The sequence below is a fragment of the Nannospalax galili genome, unplaced genomic scaffold, assembly GCF_000622305.1.
Source record: "Nannospalax galili isolate Female #2095 unplaced genomic scaffold, S.galili_v1.0 scaffold675, whole genome shotgun sequence".
Lineage (NCBI taxonomy): Eukaryota > Metazoa > Chordata > Mammalia > Rodentia > Spalacidae > Nannospalax > Nannospalax galili.
In genome coordinates this window covers 2,421,671-2,438,046 of record NW_008337205.1, presented here as the reverse complement: position 1 = coordinate 2,438,046, position 16,376 = coordinate 2,421,671, and the positions used below count along the sequence as shown (strand labels likewise).

General features: G+C 46.9%; 1 protein-coding gene across 2 annotated transcripts in view; it reads left to right on the top strand.

The window, feature by feature from the left end:
* The window catches only part of Stag3 (stromal antigen 3), a 36,174-nt gene extending 19,798 nt beyond the window's left edge, over nucleotides 1-16,376 (top strand). Inside the window, exons 9-34 of one of the 2 annotated variants that reach the window (XM_008832381.3) lie at nucleotides 2,812-2,885; nucleotides 3,859-3,982; nucleotides 4,495-4,593; nucleotides 4,801-4,880; nucleotides 5,190-5,297; nucleotides 5,508-5,622; nucleotides 5,776-5,881; nucleotides 6,049-6,152; nucleotides 6,394-6,486; nucleotides 6,601-6,690; nucleotides 6,921-7,121; nucleotides 7,218-7,285; nucleotides 7,386-7,473; nucleotides 7,703-7,783; nucleotides 7,862-7,954; nucleotides 8,102-8,270; nucleotides 8,372-8,508; nucleotides 9,192-9,293; nucleotides 10,001-10,149; nucleotides 10,339-10,467; nucleotides 10,565-10,725; nucleotides 12,212-12,377; nucleotides 13,242-13,343; nucleotides 13,618-13,696; nucleotides 15,758-15,829; nucleotides 16,048-16,376. In XM_008832381.3, coding sequence (XP_008830603.1) covers nucleotides 2,812-2,885; nucleotides 3,859-3,982; nucleotides 4,495-4,593; nucleotides 4,801-4,880; nucleotides 5,190-5,297; nucleotides 5,508-5,622; nucleotides 5,776-5,881; nucleotides 6,049-6,152; nucleotides 6,394-6,486; nucleotides 6,601-6,690; nucleotides 6,921-7,121; nucleotides 7,218-7,285; nucleotides 7,386-7,473; nucleotides 7,703-7,783; nucleotides 7,862-7,954; nucleotides 8,102-8,270; nucleotides 8,372-8,508; nucleotides 9,192-9,293; nucleotides 10,001-10,149; nucleotides 10,339-10,467; nucleotides 10,565-10,725; nucleotides 12,212-12,377; nucleotides 13,242-13,343; nucleotides 13,618-13,696; nucleotides 15,758-15,829; nucleotides 16,048-16,056 — 2,799 coding nt within the window. In that variant the 3' untranslated portion in view covers nucleotides 16,057-16,376. The remainder of the gene's footprint in view (nucleotides 1-2,811; nucleotides 2,886-3,858; nucleotides 3,983-4,494; nucleotides 4,594-4,800; nucleotides 4,881-5,189; nucleotides 5,298-5,507; nucleotides 5,623-5,775; nucleotides 5,882-6,048; nucleotides 6,153-6,393; nucleotides 6,487-6,600; nucleotides 6,691-6,920; nucleotides 7,122-7,217; nucleotides 7,286-7,385; nucleotides 7,474-7,702; nucleotides 7,784-7,861; nucleotides 7,955-8,101; nucleotides 8,271-8,371; nucleotides 8,509-9,191; nucleotides 9,294-10,000; nucleotides 10,150-10,338; nucleotides 10,468-10,564; nucleotides 10,726-12,211; nucleotides 12,378-13,241; nucleotides 13,344-13,617; nucleotides 13,697-15,757; nucleotides 15,830-16,047) is intronic. The other variant, XM_029563172.1, reaches the window with a different exon arrangement.

Genomic DNA, 16,376 nt, shown 5'->3' with positions numbered 1-16,376 from the left:
AAATAATGGACTGGGGAGGGTAGATCTACAGATGTCCCTCCAGTCCTGGGGGGTAAGCAGATTAGTATTAAATGTTTGTAGTATAGATTTTGTCCATGGAGCATGGATTCCATCTTCACGGACAGCCTGGCATAATTCTTTAAGTTCCGCTGCTGGGAGTGGGTACCAGGCTAGTGGGCGTTGCCTTGTTATTTGTAAGTTAACAGGAAAAGCCTCTACTGGTGGGATTTGGGGGTCCTGAGGCCATTGAGGCTGGCAACTTCCACTATCCCTAAGATTACACAGTTGCTCTGTGGCTGTAGGGCATGGCTGGAACGGGCGCCACAGGCAGTGGCAGCCAAGGTGAAGGGGGAGGGGGATTTATCTGAGGATCTTTGGGAGCTTTTGAGGTCTGGGCGTTAACATCTGAGCTTGTTAAATCAGCAAGAGGGGGGTAAGGGGAGGGGAACTTATCTCAAGATCTTTGGGAGCTCTTGAAGTCTGAGCATTAATATCTGGGCTTGTTAAGTCAGCAAGAGGGGGGTAAAGATTAATTTTGCTGATGAGTAGGTTTTGTCTGACTTCTGTTGAATCTGCTACTGGGCAATTTTTAGAGTCTTTTTTATCATTTAAAACTTCTCCTTTATTATTTTCTGGTGTTTGTAAGCTTTCCTCAATCTTAGGTGGGTTTTTTAAGCATTGCTGGATGGCTGCCATTATCGGGAAAAAGGAAAGGGGAAAATTATGCCTTTCTTGGATTTCTTTTTTACGAGCCAGATACGCAAGAAAGTTCCAGACCTCTGGATCAGAAATGTCTGCTGATAGGATCCAGGGCGCAAATTGATAATCTTCATTCCAAAATTTTAAGCTTTCTTTTTGGGAGATCTTAAGTCCTCTTGATTTAAGTAAGGCTTTAAGGGAACGAATACGGAGTTTTTTCTGGCTTGATGTTGAATTACCCATTATAAAAGGAAGATAGTATCTAGCCCTTAATGTTTCTGTAGTAACCTGACACCAGGGGATTGGAACACTCTGACAGGTACAAGCCTGGCTTGCAGACTTTAAGGTCTACAGAAAAAAAAAATGGCCTTTTTAAATCTTTTGTTCGGGTGCGAGCCACCTTGAGCCCCCAGGTGCTCCGCAGGGGCTAGTTAATTTAAATTCTCACTTAACTGGTTTTAGCTGCAGCTTGAGTGCCTGGGGGCAGCATGACAAAACCGATTAGGGAAGTTTTACCTTAGAAGCTGACTCCAAGGCTTACGTGAAGATTTCTTAGAACTTTTGGGACTTTTCTAGCAGTGTTAGGATAGGAAAGTAGTGAAGTGATGGTTTCCAAGAAAACGTGCCTGAGATCAAGATCTCAGGTGATTTTGCTTGGCTCCCAACACAAGCCTTCCCGCAGATTTAAGAAACTGGTGGCCGTCCTAAGGACTCTTTAAGTGGCCGCTGCGTCACCAGGTTTTTATATTAGAAAGATGTTTAGATAGAAGGTCCTTTGTCTACACCTGTGCAGGCGGTCGGAGGTCGTAAGGGGGCAGAGAGGCCAGCTGACGTCAGGGAGTAGCCCTGACCAGAAAGCTTCAGTTGCCTTTTCGTCTTTAACGTCCTCACGCGAAGACTCTAGACCGGAAACAAAAGGAGGAAATTAGAAGAGATTTGCCAGGCCCCAAGGGTGGGGTGGCTTGGGGGCACAGCTATCTTTTTATTCTCCTGATGGGAGACGTAAGAGAAAATAAAAGATTTGCCAAGCCCCACGGGTGGGGAGGCTTGTAGGCACAGCCGCCTTTTTTAGTCTCCTGATGGGAGATGAAGGAAAAAAAGAGATTTCTGTTGCTCTCCTGGTGGGAGAGATACTCATGAATTCTGCGTTTCAGGGGGCACCAGCTGCTGGCTGGCGCGGAGTTCAGAGGCTCTCATGTTGGGCGCCAGATATGGGCGGGTCCCGCGCACCGCGTTGCTGGGGTGCACGCATGTTGCGCACCATGTTGCTGAGGCTCTCCGCGACTACTGGGTGCTGGCGACTCTACTGATCGCTGCGCTCTCAGGCGGGTTCCATTCCAATCTACCGGGCACTCCCTCTGGGTTCGAGATCCATCAGCTGCCGGGTCATGAGGGGAGGTGCGGGAATGGCGAAAGCAGGGTCTTCGTGAGTCATTGTTTACGAAGGGACAGCCCCCTCCAGAGAGATGCAGGGTTCAGTGATACAGCTTCAGACACAGCTTCTGATGCAGCTCCGATTTATTAAGGGGAAACCAGGATATTTATACTGTGGGGGCAGTGGCAAAAGCCTTAGTTGATAGGTGCTTTTAGGATGCCCCATTTACTTGTGGTGGTGGGCTTCCACCAGGCTGCCAGACATTGCCTGATTATCACACAGGAAAACCTGGCAGTTTCTTGTGCCAGAGGCCATGTTTTTGGTAGGGCATCTGTGGCGGCCACTTTAAAAGGTGAGTCAGGAAGAGAGTAGGAAGGCGCCCTGCTGAGAAAAGGAGTCTCTGCATAAACGCCGAGCCCCTTGGGCTATCCGGACATGGAGAGACTTCGACTTAACACAGCAGGGGTCCCCAACAATTTTCCCAGTTACTGTTATCTAGGGACTATGGGTTAGGTCTGAATAGAATAACTACACCAAGGAGGGAAATTATTTTTACCTAGCTCAAAGAAACCTTTGAGGCATTAATTTCTAGAATTAGAAGGTCACATAGATTACCCAAGGATTCACACCATGTCCTTTAATAAATAGGAAGTGGGCACAATTGTACTTTTCTGTTTCTGTGGCTTTATGCTGTCAAGGTACAAGAGGGATAGATTGGCCTTGTTCCTTCCTTCTAGTTCCAAGAGAATCAAGAAGAAATAGAGGGGATGATGAATGCCATCTTCAGGGGTGTGTTTGTCCATCGGTACAGGTGAGTGAATTATGGGTTCTTACTGAAGCCACTGTCCTTAGTGTTAACATGAGATGTGACAAGGACCTTTCCAATGCTGAGTTATTTGGTTAGTTCCAGAAGTAATGCAGCTGGAGTAAAAAACTGATAAATAGTTAAATTAAGGCCTGATTTATCCCTACCTACAAAGGATAGTGTGAGTGTTCCTGGGAAAGAAAATAGGAAAAGACAGCACTGGGTATTCTGTTCGGACCTTCCCCAACACCTAGCCCTCCTTCCCTTTCCAGAGTTGGCAACAGCAGACAAGGGCAGAAAATGGACAGGTGACTTTTGTGAGGCATGTCTATGGCTTGCTCAGCAAGCCTTTTCCTAGCCCAGCCTGTGGTTTCACTGGGCTAAGGGCAGGGGAGTTTTAATAGTGTTTGAAGAACTGGTAGGATTAAATCTTTTTGCTTGTTATAGAATTAAAGAAGTATATTTGTAGTAGTTTCCCACTTTTGTCTGGATTCAGCTTCTTTCCAGAACCTCTCTCCTGTTGTAATCATTTATTGAAGTGGCATTAAAAACACACAGTTTAGCCAATAGTTAAGTGAATTTTCAAAATCAGCTTTTAAAAGAGATGGGGGGGGGGGCTGAAACTGTATTAGGTTAAGCCCTGATGGGCTAGTTAAAGAAAGGAAGCATTTACTTTCATGTGTGTTTTTCTGTTGAGAAGGAGGATATGAAAGACTTAGTATCTAGTGTTCATCTAGAACATAAATTCTTGTTTGGGGGTGTTTTGTTTTGTTTTGTGACAAGTTTTTCCTGTAGCCACGGCTGGCCTGGAACTATGTAGACCAGGCTGGCCTTGATCTCACCAGAGATATGCCTGCCTCTGCCTCCTGAGTGCTGGGATTAAAGGTGTGTGCCACCATGCCCAGTTTAGAACATATATTCTTTAATGGGGCTGTTTGGCAAGAGAGGAGATGATAAATAAATTGGTCTCTCTGTCTAGGGACATCCTCCCTGAGATCCGTGGCATCTGCATCGAGGAGCTTGGGTGTTGGATGCAAAACTACTGTGTGTCTTTTCTTAATGACAGCTATTTAAAATACATCGGCTGGACCCTTCATGATAAGGTGGGAGTCAAGTCAGTCTCACTCTCCCTGTCCTCCTTACCTTCTTTCCTGCCCCAGGGCACTTCACCTTTTTCTGGTCTGCCTGCCACTCAAGAATTTCACTTAGTGAGCACGTCTCCCCATTGAAGCACTGAACCTTGAGATTGCCTCACTTCTGTGGTTAGGAAAAATGAAGGGAATAGGCACATTCTGGGAGAAAACATTCTGGAGACAGAATACCTTTGAGCTTTATAAGTCAGGGAGGAAGACATTACCTATAAAGAAGGAAACAAGTTGCTGACAGTAGCATACATGCTAGAGTGCTAGCCAAGATCCTTTTCATTATGATTATCCAGTCCTGTGAGCCTTTTGTGCTTTCACTGAGAAGACAGCTCTTTGCTGTTTCTTACATCCCAAGTCCTCAGTGTGAAGATCACCTATGCCCAGAATGAGGAACTATTAGGGGCACATGGAGGCTCAGTGGGGATCAGTGATTGGCCGTGATTCCTTTCTCCTGTCTCCTTCCTCAACAGCACAAGGAAGTCCGCCTAAAGTGCCTAAAGGCTCTGGAAGGGCTATACAGCAACCAGGAGCTGAGCACACGCCTGGAGCTCTTTACCAACCGCTTCAAGGTAAGGCAAGGACATTACTTCCAGGCTCGGCTCTTTTTTATGGTTCCTATTTCCCCACCTCAGGTCTCTCCACCTTGTTTCTTTGGCATATTGATAGCTATTCTGTCTACAGTTCCTGCTTCCTCTCTGTAGATCTCAGATTCTAAGGGACTGTGATGTTTTGGAATGGGTGCAGTGAGATACTGGGTGATGTTCTTCTTCCTGCAGGACCGGATTGTTTCCATGGTCATGGACAGAGAGTATGATGTGGCAGTGGAGGCCATCAGGTTGCTGATTCTTATTCTGAAGTGAGTCATGGGAAATAGGGAGGCAAAACTTCTCAAACTTGCCTTTGTAGCATCAGCCAGGCCTCTTCAGAGTCCTGTCCCTGCCTGCCACAGATTGACTCTTATGTGCAGGTTAGAAGCAGAGGACATTCCTGAGCTGTAGGGTCAAGGGGAACTTTACTGTTTTCTCTTATCTCTTCATACACCTCTGTCTCCCACTCCTCACTGAAAAGTTCTCTGGGAGTCATGCCCTCGTCCTTGCCTTGTTTTGTTCTAGCCTTGGCTGTGTGAAAGGATAGACACAACTGCAGACTCCTTTTCTCTTGGCAGGAACATGGAGGGAGTGCTGACTAATGCAGACTGTGAGAAAATCTACTCCATCGTATACATTTCTAACCGTGCAATGGCCTCTGCTGCAGGGGAGTTTGTGTATTGGAAGTGAGTGGGGCACCTCATGATTTGTCACACCATCTTATGTTCTCTCAGATCCCCTGCTGCTCTGCCTAGGGACTGACTATACCCATTAAATTTCTCTTGGTATCCACTTTCTTTTCTCAATCCTGTGGACTTTCCTTGGCTCTCTACCTCTTCTCCCTTTGTTCTCACGTCCTCCCAAGCTCTGCTCTTCCCATGTGTATTTTCTGCCAGGATCTTCTACCCCGAGTGTGAAGCAAAAACAGTGGGTGGCACAGAACGACACCGGAGTCCACAAGCCCAGAGGACTTTCATCTATCTTCTTCTGGCCTTCTTTATGGAGAGTGAGGTGACATGGGAAAGGGGATATCCTATGTGAAACCCACAGGTAGAGAAGGACAAGATCGGCAGTGGGTAGGAGGGCCTTGCTTATCAACAGCCACTTGCTGGAGCAGTTTCATGTGGCATCTGCGAGTAACTCACTCAGAACTTCCTTCCACAGCATCACAACCATGCTGCTTACTTAGTAGACAGCCTGTGGGATTGTGCAGGGTCTTACCTGAAGGACTGGGAGAGTCTGACAAGCCTGCTGCTGCAGAAGGACCAGAGTGCGTGCCACATGGTAGATGGAGATGGGCATCTTGAACCTTCTAGTGTGAAACTGGGAGATTTTTTTTTCCTGACTTGGAAAGAGGAGAAGTGTCCTGGGGGATGGAATTTGGAGATGGATGGTGGCCAATCTGTGATTCTATTTTTGATCTTCAATTCATTCCAGACCTGGGTGATATGCAGGAGAGAATGCTGATAGAAATCCTTGTGTCCAGTGCCCGGCAAGCTGCAGAGGGTCACCCGCCAGTGGGACGCATCACTGGGAAGAAGGTGGGCAGGAAAGGCGTGTTATTAGGTCAGCAATACTGAAGCTAGATGGACACTGCATCTTCACCTCCTAGGCCCTGGTTTAGGGCCCTCTTTGTGCCCTTCAAAGAACCCCATCTCTAGAAAAAAGATACCTGAATTCTTTCTCCTCAGAGGTGGTCATGGAGAGGAGGTGTACACAGATACTCTACCCTCTGGACCTAGTGTTTCTCCACACTTTCCCACCCTCAATGACTAATTCCAGGGCATGACCGCCAAAGAACGCAAGCTCCAAGCCAATGACAGGGTGAAACTAGCCGAGCACCTCATTCCCCTGCTGCCCCAGCTCGTGGCCAAGGTAGAACCTCCGATCTAGCCCTGGGCATGATGGGATGAGGGACCAGCCAAGACAGGAGGTAGGAAGGACTTGCTACTTTTTGGTAAGGGACAAGACGTTTTTCCATCACTGCAGTTCTCAGCAGATGCAGAGAATGTTGCTCCTCTACTCCAGTTGCTCAGTTACCTTGACCTCAGCATTTACTGTACTCGGCGCTTGGAAAAGGTAAGGAGGCAGTAAGACCTATTTCCTAGACCTCACTGTTCCCTACCAGGACATGAGAAAGGAATGCCAGCATATGTGTTTGTTTTTTTTTATAAAGTTCTGGATTCCAGAAGAATCTATAAATCTTTTCGGGAGCGGGGGGGGGGCGTATGTTATCCTTAAATGCCACTACTTTCAGCCCTGTCTCATCTCTTCAGCATATATCCCTCCAAACATTCTCCCCCTATTAGCACCTGGAACTGCTCCTGCAGCAACTCCAGGAGGTGGTGGTGAAGCATGTGGAGCCTGAGGTGCTTGAGGCCGGAGCCCAAGCCCTCTATCTGCTCTGTAAGCCAGAGTTCACCTTCTTTAGCCGGGTGGACTTTGCCCGCAGTCAACTAGTGGATCTTCTGACAGACCGCTTTCAGCAGGGGCTGGATGAACTGATGCAGGTAGGAACTGGTGCTAAACAGCAGTACACCCCAGGGATAGTGAGAGAGGCCAGGACTAATGGGAAACTCCTGCTATGGGCCTTCTTTCTTCCTCAGTCATCCTTAGATGAGGATGAAGTATACAGTCTGACTACCACTCTGAAGCGCCTCTCTGCCTTCTACAAGTGAGTAGCCCCCTCCTGCCCCCTTCCCATTCACCTGGTGTCATTGGAGTCAAGTACCTTGGTTTTGGCCAGCATAATATTTCACTCTCTCTCCCCATAGTGCTCATGACCTGACTCGCTGGGAGATTGCTGAACCATGCTACCGACTCCTTCAGAAGGCTGTGGACACAGGAGAGGTTCCTCATCAGGCAGGTAGATGGGATAGAGATACAGAGGCAGGGAAGAGATCTTCAGGATCTGTGTTTTGGAGACCACCTTGCCCTGGCAGTCCCAGTCCCAGGCATAAGAAAGGTTAGGTAGGGTCGGGGGTGGGGGGAGGGAGAGAGAAAGAGAGAACGTGTGTGTACTCTATCCTCTTTCTCTGTAGCCATCTGCCTGGAGACCAAACATCATTTTAATAGTGTTTCATGATTACAGGTGATTCTGCCAGCCTTGACTCTTGTCTATTTTTCCATTCTCTGGACACTAACCCACATTTCTGAGTCTACTGCTTCTCAAGTGAGTATGGGTCTGAGGAAGGGAACAAGAATGGGAGCCTGAGCTTTCATTCCTCACTGCAAGACACCCTCTTCACAGAAGCAGCTGATGAGTCTGAAGGGCAGAACGGTGGCCTTCTGTGAACTCTGCCAGAGCTGCCTCTCAGATGTTGATCCAGAGATTCAGGAGCAGGTGAGTATTCATGCAAGTGGGGGTCATTGGGAGAGTGTCCTGTAATCTGAGGACACCCTGTTCTATAGGGAAATGAGCTGTGTAACTGAGTCTTGGTAAGTATTGCGGGTTTTTTTTCTTAAATCACCCTTTTTTGTCCCCCAACAGGCTTTTATTTTATTAAGCGATCTGCTTCTTATCTTCAGTCCTCAGATGATTGTAGGGGGACGGAATTACCTTAGGCCCCTTGTCCTTTTTCCTGAAGCTACTCTCCAGTCCGAACTAGCCAGCTTCCTCATGGACCACGTCTTTTTCCAGCCTGGAGAACTGGGCAATGGTACAGGGACTGTAGGCTCAGGAGGGTTTGGGGCTGAGCCTGGCTTCAATATTTCAGACCAGAGGTCTAAGCCTATGGCTGGTTCTGTCTTTGCTGGGCAGGTCGTTCCCAAGAGGATCATGTCCAGATAGAGCAGTTGCACCAGCGGCGCCGCCTCCTGGCAGGGTTCTGCAAGCTGCTGCTCTATGGGGTGCTGGAGCTCAATGCAGCTTCAGATGTTTTCAAACACTACAACAAGGTACAGGGGGACCAATTTGAGTATAGCCCTGGCTTCAAACTGCATTATCTAAGAAAGGAAAGCAGGGGTTGAGGGCAGTCTGAGGGGGTTAGGCTTTAGGAGAGAAGTAGGTGAGAATAGCAGTAGAGTCTAGAATAAAGAGACAAAGGAGTCTTAATAGTAAACAAGGAGAAAAGGCTATTGAGACTTTCCTTGGAGAGGAAGTACCTTAGGTTTCTAATTCAGGAACTTTTCCCCCTCTAAATCTAGATAGTCTACAGGGATGGGGTAATACAAGAAGAAAAGGGGGGTGGGGGGGTTGCTTATGTATAGCTAGCTAGCTCCATCTCCCCAGCCACAAGTCATTGTATTGATTTGTGGGTTTTAAGCAGCTTCTGTGCACCAGGCCTGCCAGGACATGGCAATGAACAACATAGGGAAGCTCCTATAGAGCTTTGTTCTGCTTGGGAGAGGGCTCACTCTTTATCTCCAATAGCTGGGCTCACGAAGTTTCTACCCTTATTTTTTAAAAGTCTGTTTTTTTAGACACTGCACTTAGAGATGAAGTTTAGTCTGAATTGTTTATACTTAATGCTTTTCTACCTAAGGCTATTTGGGAAGGAAGCGTGATTAGGGATGGGAAGGAAGAAACCAAAGAGTAAGCTTTCTCATATGGTTACCGCTACCTTATTTCCTCTTCCTAGTTCTATGAGGACTATGGTGACATTATCAAGGAAACATTAACTCGAACAAGGCAGATTGACCGAAGTCAGTGCTCTCGGATCCTTCTGCTGAGCCTCAAACAGGTACTCCTGCCCAGAAGCCTCACAACTATATAACATATTCCCTCTAGATCCCCACCTTGTTGTCCAGCCTCTTAGAGATCCTTAAGGACAGAAACTTTCTGGACTTTCATTTCCTGTGACAGGTTTCTTCACCCTCATCGACCCTTAATCTAACTGACCAGGCAGATCCCTCTTCCCGAGCCCCATAGAAATCAGCTCCTAGCACCAACACTGAAGTAGTGGGGAATTCGTAACTACTTTTTAGTCTGCTTTCTTACAGCCTCCTTCAGTTATCACAGACTTTTAAAAAAATTTACATTTATTTATTTTGTATTTATTGGGGGTTAGGGAACACATGCATGGTGAGCAGAGGACAGCTTTCAAGGTGGTTCTTCTACCACATGGGTTCTGGGGACCAAACTCAGGTCATCAGGCTTGGTGGCAAGCACCTTTACCCGCTGAGCCATCTGACCAGCCCCATCACAGACATTTTATTTATTACTACAGAGCGTGGCTGGAGGGCTGGAGATGGAGCTCAGTGGTAGATTGCTAGCCTGTCTTGTGAGGCTTATGGTGCTCTGCTGCAGGGCTGAGAGATGGGGTAGTGTCTTGGGAAGAAAGATAGTAGACGGCATCCCATGCCTCAAGCCCTGTGGAGTTTGAGGAGAAAGTGCTGTTTTTCTAGATTTCTTTTGTCGTCTTTTCCATGCCTTGTCTCTTGGACACAGCTATACACAGAGCTGATGCAGGAGCAGGGACCCCAGGGCCTGACGGAACTGCCGGCCTTCATTGAAATGAGGGACCTGGCCCGGAGGTTTGCCTTGAGCTTTGGACCCCAGCAGCTGCAGAATCGAGACCTTGTGGTCATGCTGCATAAGTGAGGATGTGTTGGTTGGGGGCCAGGCACAGGAAGGGCGGGGAACAAGGGCCTGCTGAGGGGGGTGAGCATGTGCAGGAGCAGCAGGCAGGCTGGTGGCAGGTGTGGCCAGGGCAGCAAGAGTAGGGGAAATGATATACTTGGACAGTGTATCTCAGACTCTGCCTGAAATAATTGTGCCCAATCAAGGGAAGGCATCAAGTTCTCCTTGTCTGAGCTTCCTCCTGCTGGCTCCTCTGGTGAGCCCCCTAATCTGGCATTCCTGGAGCTCCTTTCAGAGTTCTCCCCTCGCCTCTTTCATCAGGACAAACAACTGCTGTAAGTTGGTGGTTGAGTAGAAGTGTGGATTACAAAAGGGCCTGGGGAAGGTTCGCTGGATGTCTCATTCTCATTCTCAGTGCCACCTTTTCCCCAGACTCTCTTACCTGGAAAGATATCTGAAGCACCGTGTCTCCCAGGCACCCAGCCATTCCTGGGGTCCAGTCATCACTTACTGCCACTCCCTCAACCCTCTAGAGACTCCAGCAGAGGCCAGTCCTCAGGGCCACCCCAACTCTAAGAAGAGGCGCCTTGAAGGTAGGGGCCAGGGTGGGGTATGTGTCAGTGTGCTCAACTCTTTGCTTTTGCCTTTGCTTGGGCTGAACAGGGGATGGTTTCCTTCAAACTTGCATACATCAAATATTTCATCAGGCACCCACTACCACTCATTTTCTTCTTCATTTAGCTAGCCAATTAAAAGTAGCAAACCTCTGAAAAATCACATAGGAACTAACAGTAAAACCAAAGATTGTATTTTCCTCCTGACTAATGAAATTGAGTTTTCATTTTTCATGTTTTTGGTTGACAATTGATTTTCTTTGGTGAATTGTTAATTAAAATCATTTGCTTGCTTGCTTATTTATTTACTTACTTATTTTTGAGACAAGGTCTCATGTAGCCCAGGCTGAACTTGAACTCATTATATAGCAGAGGATGACCTTGAACTTCCAATTCTTCTACCTCTACAAGTGCTATGATAATAGGCATGTGACAATATGCCCAACTGCTTTTACTCGTTTTAAAATTGAGTTGTCTTTTTATTGTTGAGCTGTTCATAGTTCTATACATATGCTAGATTGATCTTTATCGTGCAAAAGTTTCACATTCTATGGGTTGCCTTTTTGTGTTGTTGTTGCTGTTCTTAATTTTGATGAATTCCAACATACCAAATTTTTTTCTTGTTACTTGTGTTTTGTGTTGTATCGTTCGGAACCATTGACTAATCCGAGGTCACAAAGATTTACTCATGAGTGCACCTCACCCCTGTTGTCTGTAGCCCTTCATAGAAGTCAATGGCAGCAATCTGTAGGTTGTTGTTCAGTGTACAAACATGGTCATGAAATAGGAAGAGGGTTAACAGGTGTGAATGTTTACCACTGACAAATGGTAATATATATTTGACTGTTGACTTAAAATAGCATCCCTGGGTTTTCTCAGGGAAAGAGATCCTCAGGTAAAGACGCCTCAGTTGGCAGCATCTTCCTTCTTTGCCCTCTCAGTCAGCAGAGAGAGCTCTCTCCTCAGCTCCTTGGCAAGATGATACTAGCGTTGTCATTCTTTTATCTTCTGACTTTCAGAAGACTCTGTGTCTCTCTGGCTTGTATACATCCATTCTAAACTCTGATCCCCAAACTGTTGCCATCTTAATCTGGAATGGGTAGAATCTCAGATATCTACATTGCCTAAAAGACTGTTCAGTCTTAGAGAAGCAGTGTCTCCCACATTCATTATTAAATGTTGCTGCTTATCCGTGAAGTGGATGTATGTGTCTCTTTCCATCTTGTTTTCAAGGCTCTGAGGTAGGTTTTCGTAAGACAAGATCAGCCTACAAATCCTCCAGCAGTACAATGTAGCACACAGATACATTCAGTATGCAGGATTCTGTCCCCCCCACACACTTTTTTTTAAAGGCAGAACAGAATGAGACCATTCTTTTCTACTTAATTTTCTCTTAAGAAACCCTGGGCAAATTTTGAAAACCAGGTCCCTGGTCTATTTGATAACTGTATCTGCTTCCTTGCAGGCCCCAGCAGGCCTCAGGAAGAGGAAGCATCCTCCCAGGAGGAAAGCCTTCAGCTGAACAGCAGACCACCCACACCTACCCTCACCTCCACAGCGGTGAAGAACAGGCAGTCCCTGGGGCCAGTGGGCAAGAGGCAAGAAAGTGACTCAGAACTGGGGCTGACCTGGTATGGCCCAGGGGAGAGTGACCCCCTGCTTGGTGTTTCTGTTTCTTCCCCTGCAGCATACCCTCATCTTTGGGTGCTTCTTCTGTGTTTCCTCTTTATAGCCGTAAAATATCTCTCCCCACGCTCTGTGCTATTCTTTTCTCTTTTTTTAATTTGATTTTTTTACATTTATTTCTGTTTTATGTGTATGAATGTATTGCTTGCATATATGTAAGTGCACCCATGCTATGCAATGTTCGAGGGGGTCAGAAGAGGGCGTCAGATCCCCTGGAACTGGAATTACATACAGTTGTTAGCTGCCATGTGGTTGCTGGGAATCGAACTGTGGTCCACTGTAAGAATAGCCAGTGCTCTTAACCTCTGAACCATCTCTCCAGCCCCTTATTTTTATTTATTTTTATTATTTATTTTTTTGGTCTTTTTTTGAGACAGGGTCTCCTTGTAGCCCCAACTGACCTGGAACTCACTATGTAGACCAGGCTGGCCTTGAACTCACAAAGACCGACCTGCCTCTGCCTCCCAAGTGCTGGGATTAAAGGCGTGTGCCACCACGCCCAGCTTTTCTTATTTTTATTTTTTATGTGTATGAATATATTGCTTGCATGTATGTAAGTGCACTCATGTCATACAGTGCCCACAGGGATCAGAAAGGGTGTCAGATCCCCTGGAACTAGAGTTACAGACAGTTGTTAACTGCTATGTAGGTGCTGGGAATTGAACCCTGGTCCTCTGCAAGAGTAGATAGTGCTCTTGATCATTGAGCCATCTCCAGCCCCTGTTCTTTAAACACTGGCCACCCTGACTTGTTCTTTTTACCCTTTGCTTTATCAAACCGTTTCACTGATCCTGCTTTGTTCTCAACAGCCAGCATTTCTCAGGCACCCAGAGGTTGAAGATGTCCAGTACACAGTATTTCCCAATCAGATGTGACCCTTCAGGCTCTGGTCTTGGCAATCAACTAACCAGGTGAGGTTTCCCATGCTGCTGTCACCCACTCTGGCATCTCATCTTAGTGCTGCTCCGCAAGTGCTTTTTGGATTGTCTTAGTTCCATGCCACTTCCAGCATAGCATGGCTTTCCAATGTATAAAGTGCTGTGCCCACAGATGCAGGAGTGGCACACTACTAAAGCCACACTTCCTACTCTACCTACTGGGAGTCCTTCTTCCTCTGTGCCTCTGAGACACTCAGGAGGCCTGAAAGAACCAATTGAAAATCCCTGCTCTTTGCCACTACTGCAGACTCAGCCTTATGGAAGAAGATGGGGAAGAAGAGCTACAACTTCTGGATCAGTCATGTGAATGGCAAAGTAGAGACAAGGTATGTGGACTCAGCATTCCCCTCTCTTAGAACTACAGGCTGGCAGACCTTCTCTGTCTTGATGATGCCCTTGTTTCTAAAATCTTCTTAAGGGTTTTGGAAAGAATCATAGACAGAAGGAGGAGAGGTTGTGGATTTAGTTTGGATGGACTTTACTTTTGTTAAAGAAATACAGAGCCAGAGGTGGTAATTCACACTTGTAATCTCAGGATTTGGGAGATTGAGGCAAGAGGATTGCTGTGAGTTTAATGCCAGTCTGTGATTATAGTGAATTCTAAGCCAGCTTGGGCTACACAGTGAGACCCTGCTTCAAAATACTGAAAGGACAAGAAATTTAAATTACAAAAGAAGAGGCCACCAGAAAGATGGCTTGGCAGGTAAAGGCCCCTTCCACCAAGCCCGGAGGCCTGCATTTAATCCCTGGAACTCACATGGTGGAAGGAGAGGAACAACTCCTGAAGATTATCCTCTGACTTCCACATGTGTTTTAAAAAAGAGGAATGCGGGTGTGGCAGCACACACCTTTAATCCCATCAAAGGCAGGCAGATCTTTGAGTTTGAGGCCAACCTGGTCTACATAGTGAGTTCCAGGCCAGCTAGGCTATAAGGAGACCCTGTCTCAAAAAAAACCAAAAACAACAACAACATAAAAAGAGGTTGAGGGGAAAGGGGCCAGGCATGGTGGAGCATGCCTTTAATCCCAGCACTTGGGAGACAGAGGCAGGCAGATAAATCTCTGTGAGATTGAGGCCAGCCTAGCCTACATAGCAAGTTCTAGGCTAGCTGGAACTATAGGGAGACCCTGTCTCAAAAAAAAAAAAAAAGGAGAGAAAAAAGAATAATGCATTCCTTTGTAGTCTGCATGTAACTATTGTTCCCACTGAGCCTCCTAACAAATAGAACTGCCTAGAGTCAGGAACAGAAGGCACTCCACTTAGTGCAGCCCCGTCAGCCATGCTGTACCTTTTTTCCTCTTTCCTGACAATTCTGCCCATCCCTGCCCTTCCACTCACTCCTTTGTCTGCCCTCCCTGCCTGCTTTCCCAGGAGGATGCTCTGGTAGAGTAGGCAAAGCAGGGAACTGAGGTCACCTCAACTGAAGTGATGACTGAGTGTGAGTCCTCAGTTCCACATGAAGTTAGCTGTTGCCTCATTTTAGCCTGCTTCCTCAACTTTACAATGAGGGTTAGTATTCCAGCTTACGTATTGGGGCAGGAGGAGGGAGGAGGCTGCAGGCCTTCAGTTCACACTAAGCTACATATCTTCTAGCTTTTCCCTTCTGGGGAGGGGAAAGAATGACTAGAACAGGAGAATGAAGGCCTGTTCTCAGGAAAAATACAAACATGCCTTCATACCTTTGTTCAGATAACATCCTTGAGTGCTTGGGTCATCCCATCCTCTGGTTCCAAAGATGAATGCATTTAAAAGGCTCAGCCAGCAGGCCAAGAGAAGTGTCACGCCTGTGGACGTGCAGTAAATTGCACTTGTTCCTACGAGACTGCGAAAGGAGCTGCGTTTCTTTTTTTAATTTTAAAGACTTATTTTATAAGCATGTGTCTGACTTTATGTACACCACATATGCGCAGGTGCCCAAAGAGCCCAGAAGAGAGCATTAGAGTCCCTGGAACTGGAGTTATAGGTTGTTGTGAGCTGCCCAGTGTGGGTGCTAGGAATTGAGCCTGGGTTCTTACTGAGCCTGAGTTTTCTGCAAGAGCAACAAGTGCTCTTCACTGCTGAGCCATCTCTCCAGCCCCAAGAATCATGTTACTATTGATGGTGGAGAGAGATGGAAAGACCTTTCTAACTTTGATTGCCTACTTGATTGATTTTTTTTAATGCATATGAGTGTTTTGCCTGCATGTAAATAAGTACACCCATGTCATGCAATGCCTGTGGAGGCCAGAAGACATGTCAGATCCCCTGGACTGGAGTTACAGATGGTTGTTAGCTGCCATGTGGGTGCTGGGAACTGAACCTGGGTTCTCTGCAAGAGCAGCCAGTGCTCTTAGCTGCTGAACCATCTCTCCAGCCCTCCTTTCTCTTTTGACTCTGTTCTCTCTAGGTACTTCATATCCCTTCTTCCCCCAGTGAGCATGGGCTGGACCTCTTAGATACTACAGAGCTGAACATCGAGGTATGTGTGCCCAGAGCCAGGGTGTGTGTCCTTGGAAATGCTGGTGGGCAGCAGTCTATCCATCCAGTAGATAGAAAGGTCAGAGCCTGTGGGTAGTTGTTGGTGATCTTCAGAGCTTTAGGTGGGAGAATTAGAATGGTCACCTCAGGACAGGCAGGCTTCTGTTTACCATTTTGTCTGTTGCCACAACTCCATATTTTCTGTTTTCCTTGTTGCAGGATTTCTGACCGGACTCTGGGCCCCTCTACTTCTTCATTCCCCACTTCAAGGCCATGCATGAATAGAAGGAAGGAGTGAAAGGAAGCTTTCCTTTGAGGCCCAGCCCTGGGCTTTGAGGGGAAAGAGAGATTGCCTTGTTTTTCTATCTCCCTTTCTTTCTGATGGTGGGGGTAGGGAAGCCATGAGAGGCCTGTTGTCCCCAATACACTATATCTCTGCACCTCTTCTGTTTTCAGTGTTTAGAGTCGGGTAGGGGGCTTTACCTCAGCACTGAAAAAGAGCACTACCTGCTTGAGTAAGCCCTTGGCTTCCTATCTGGGACATATTC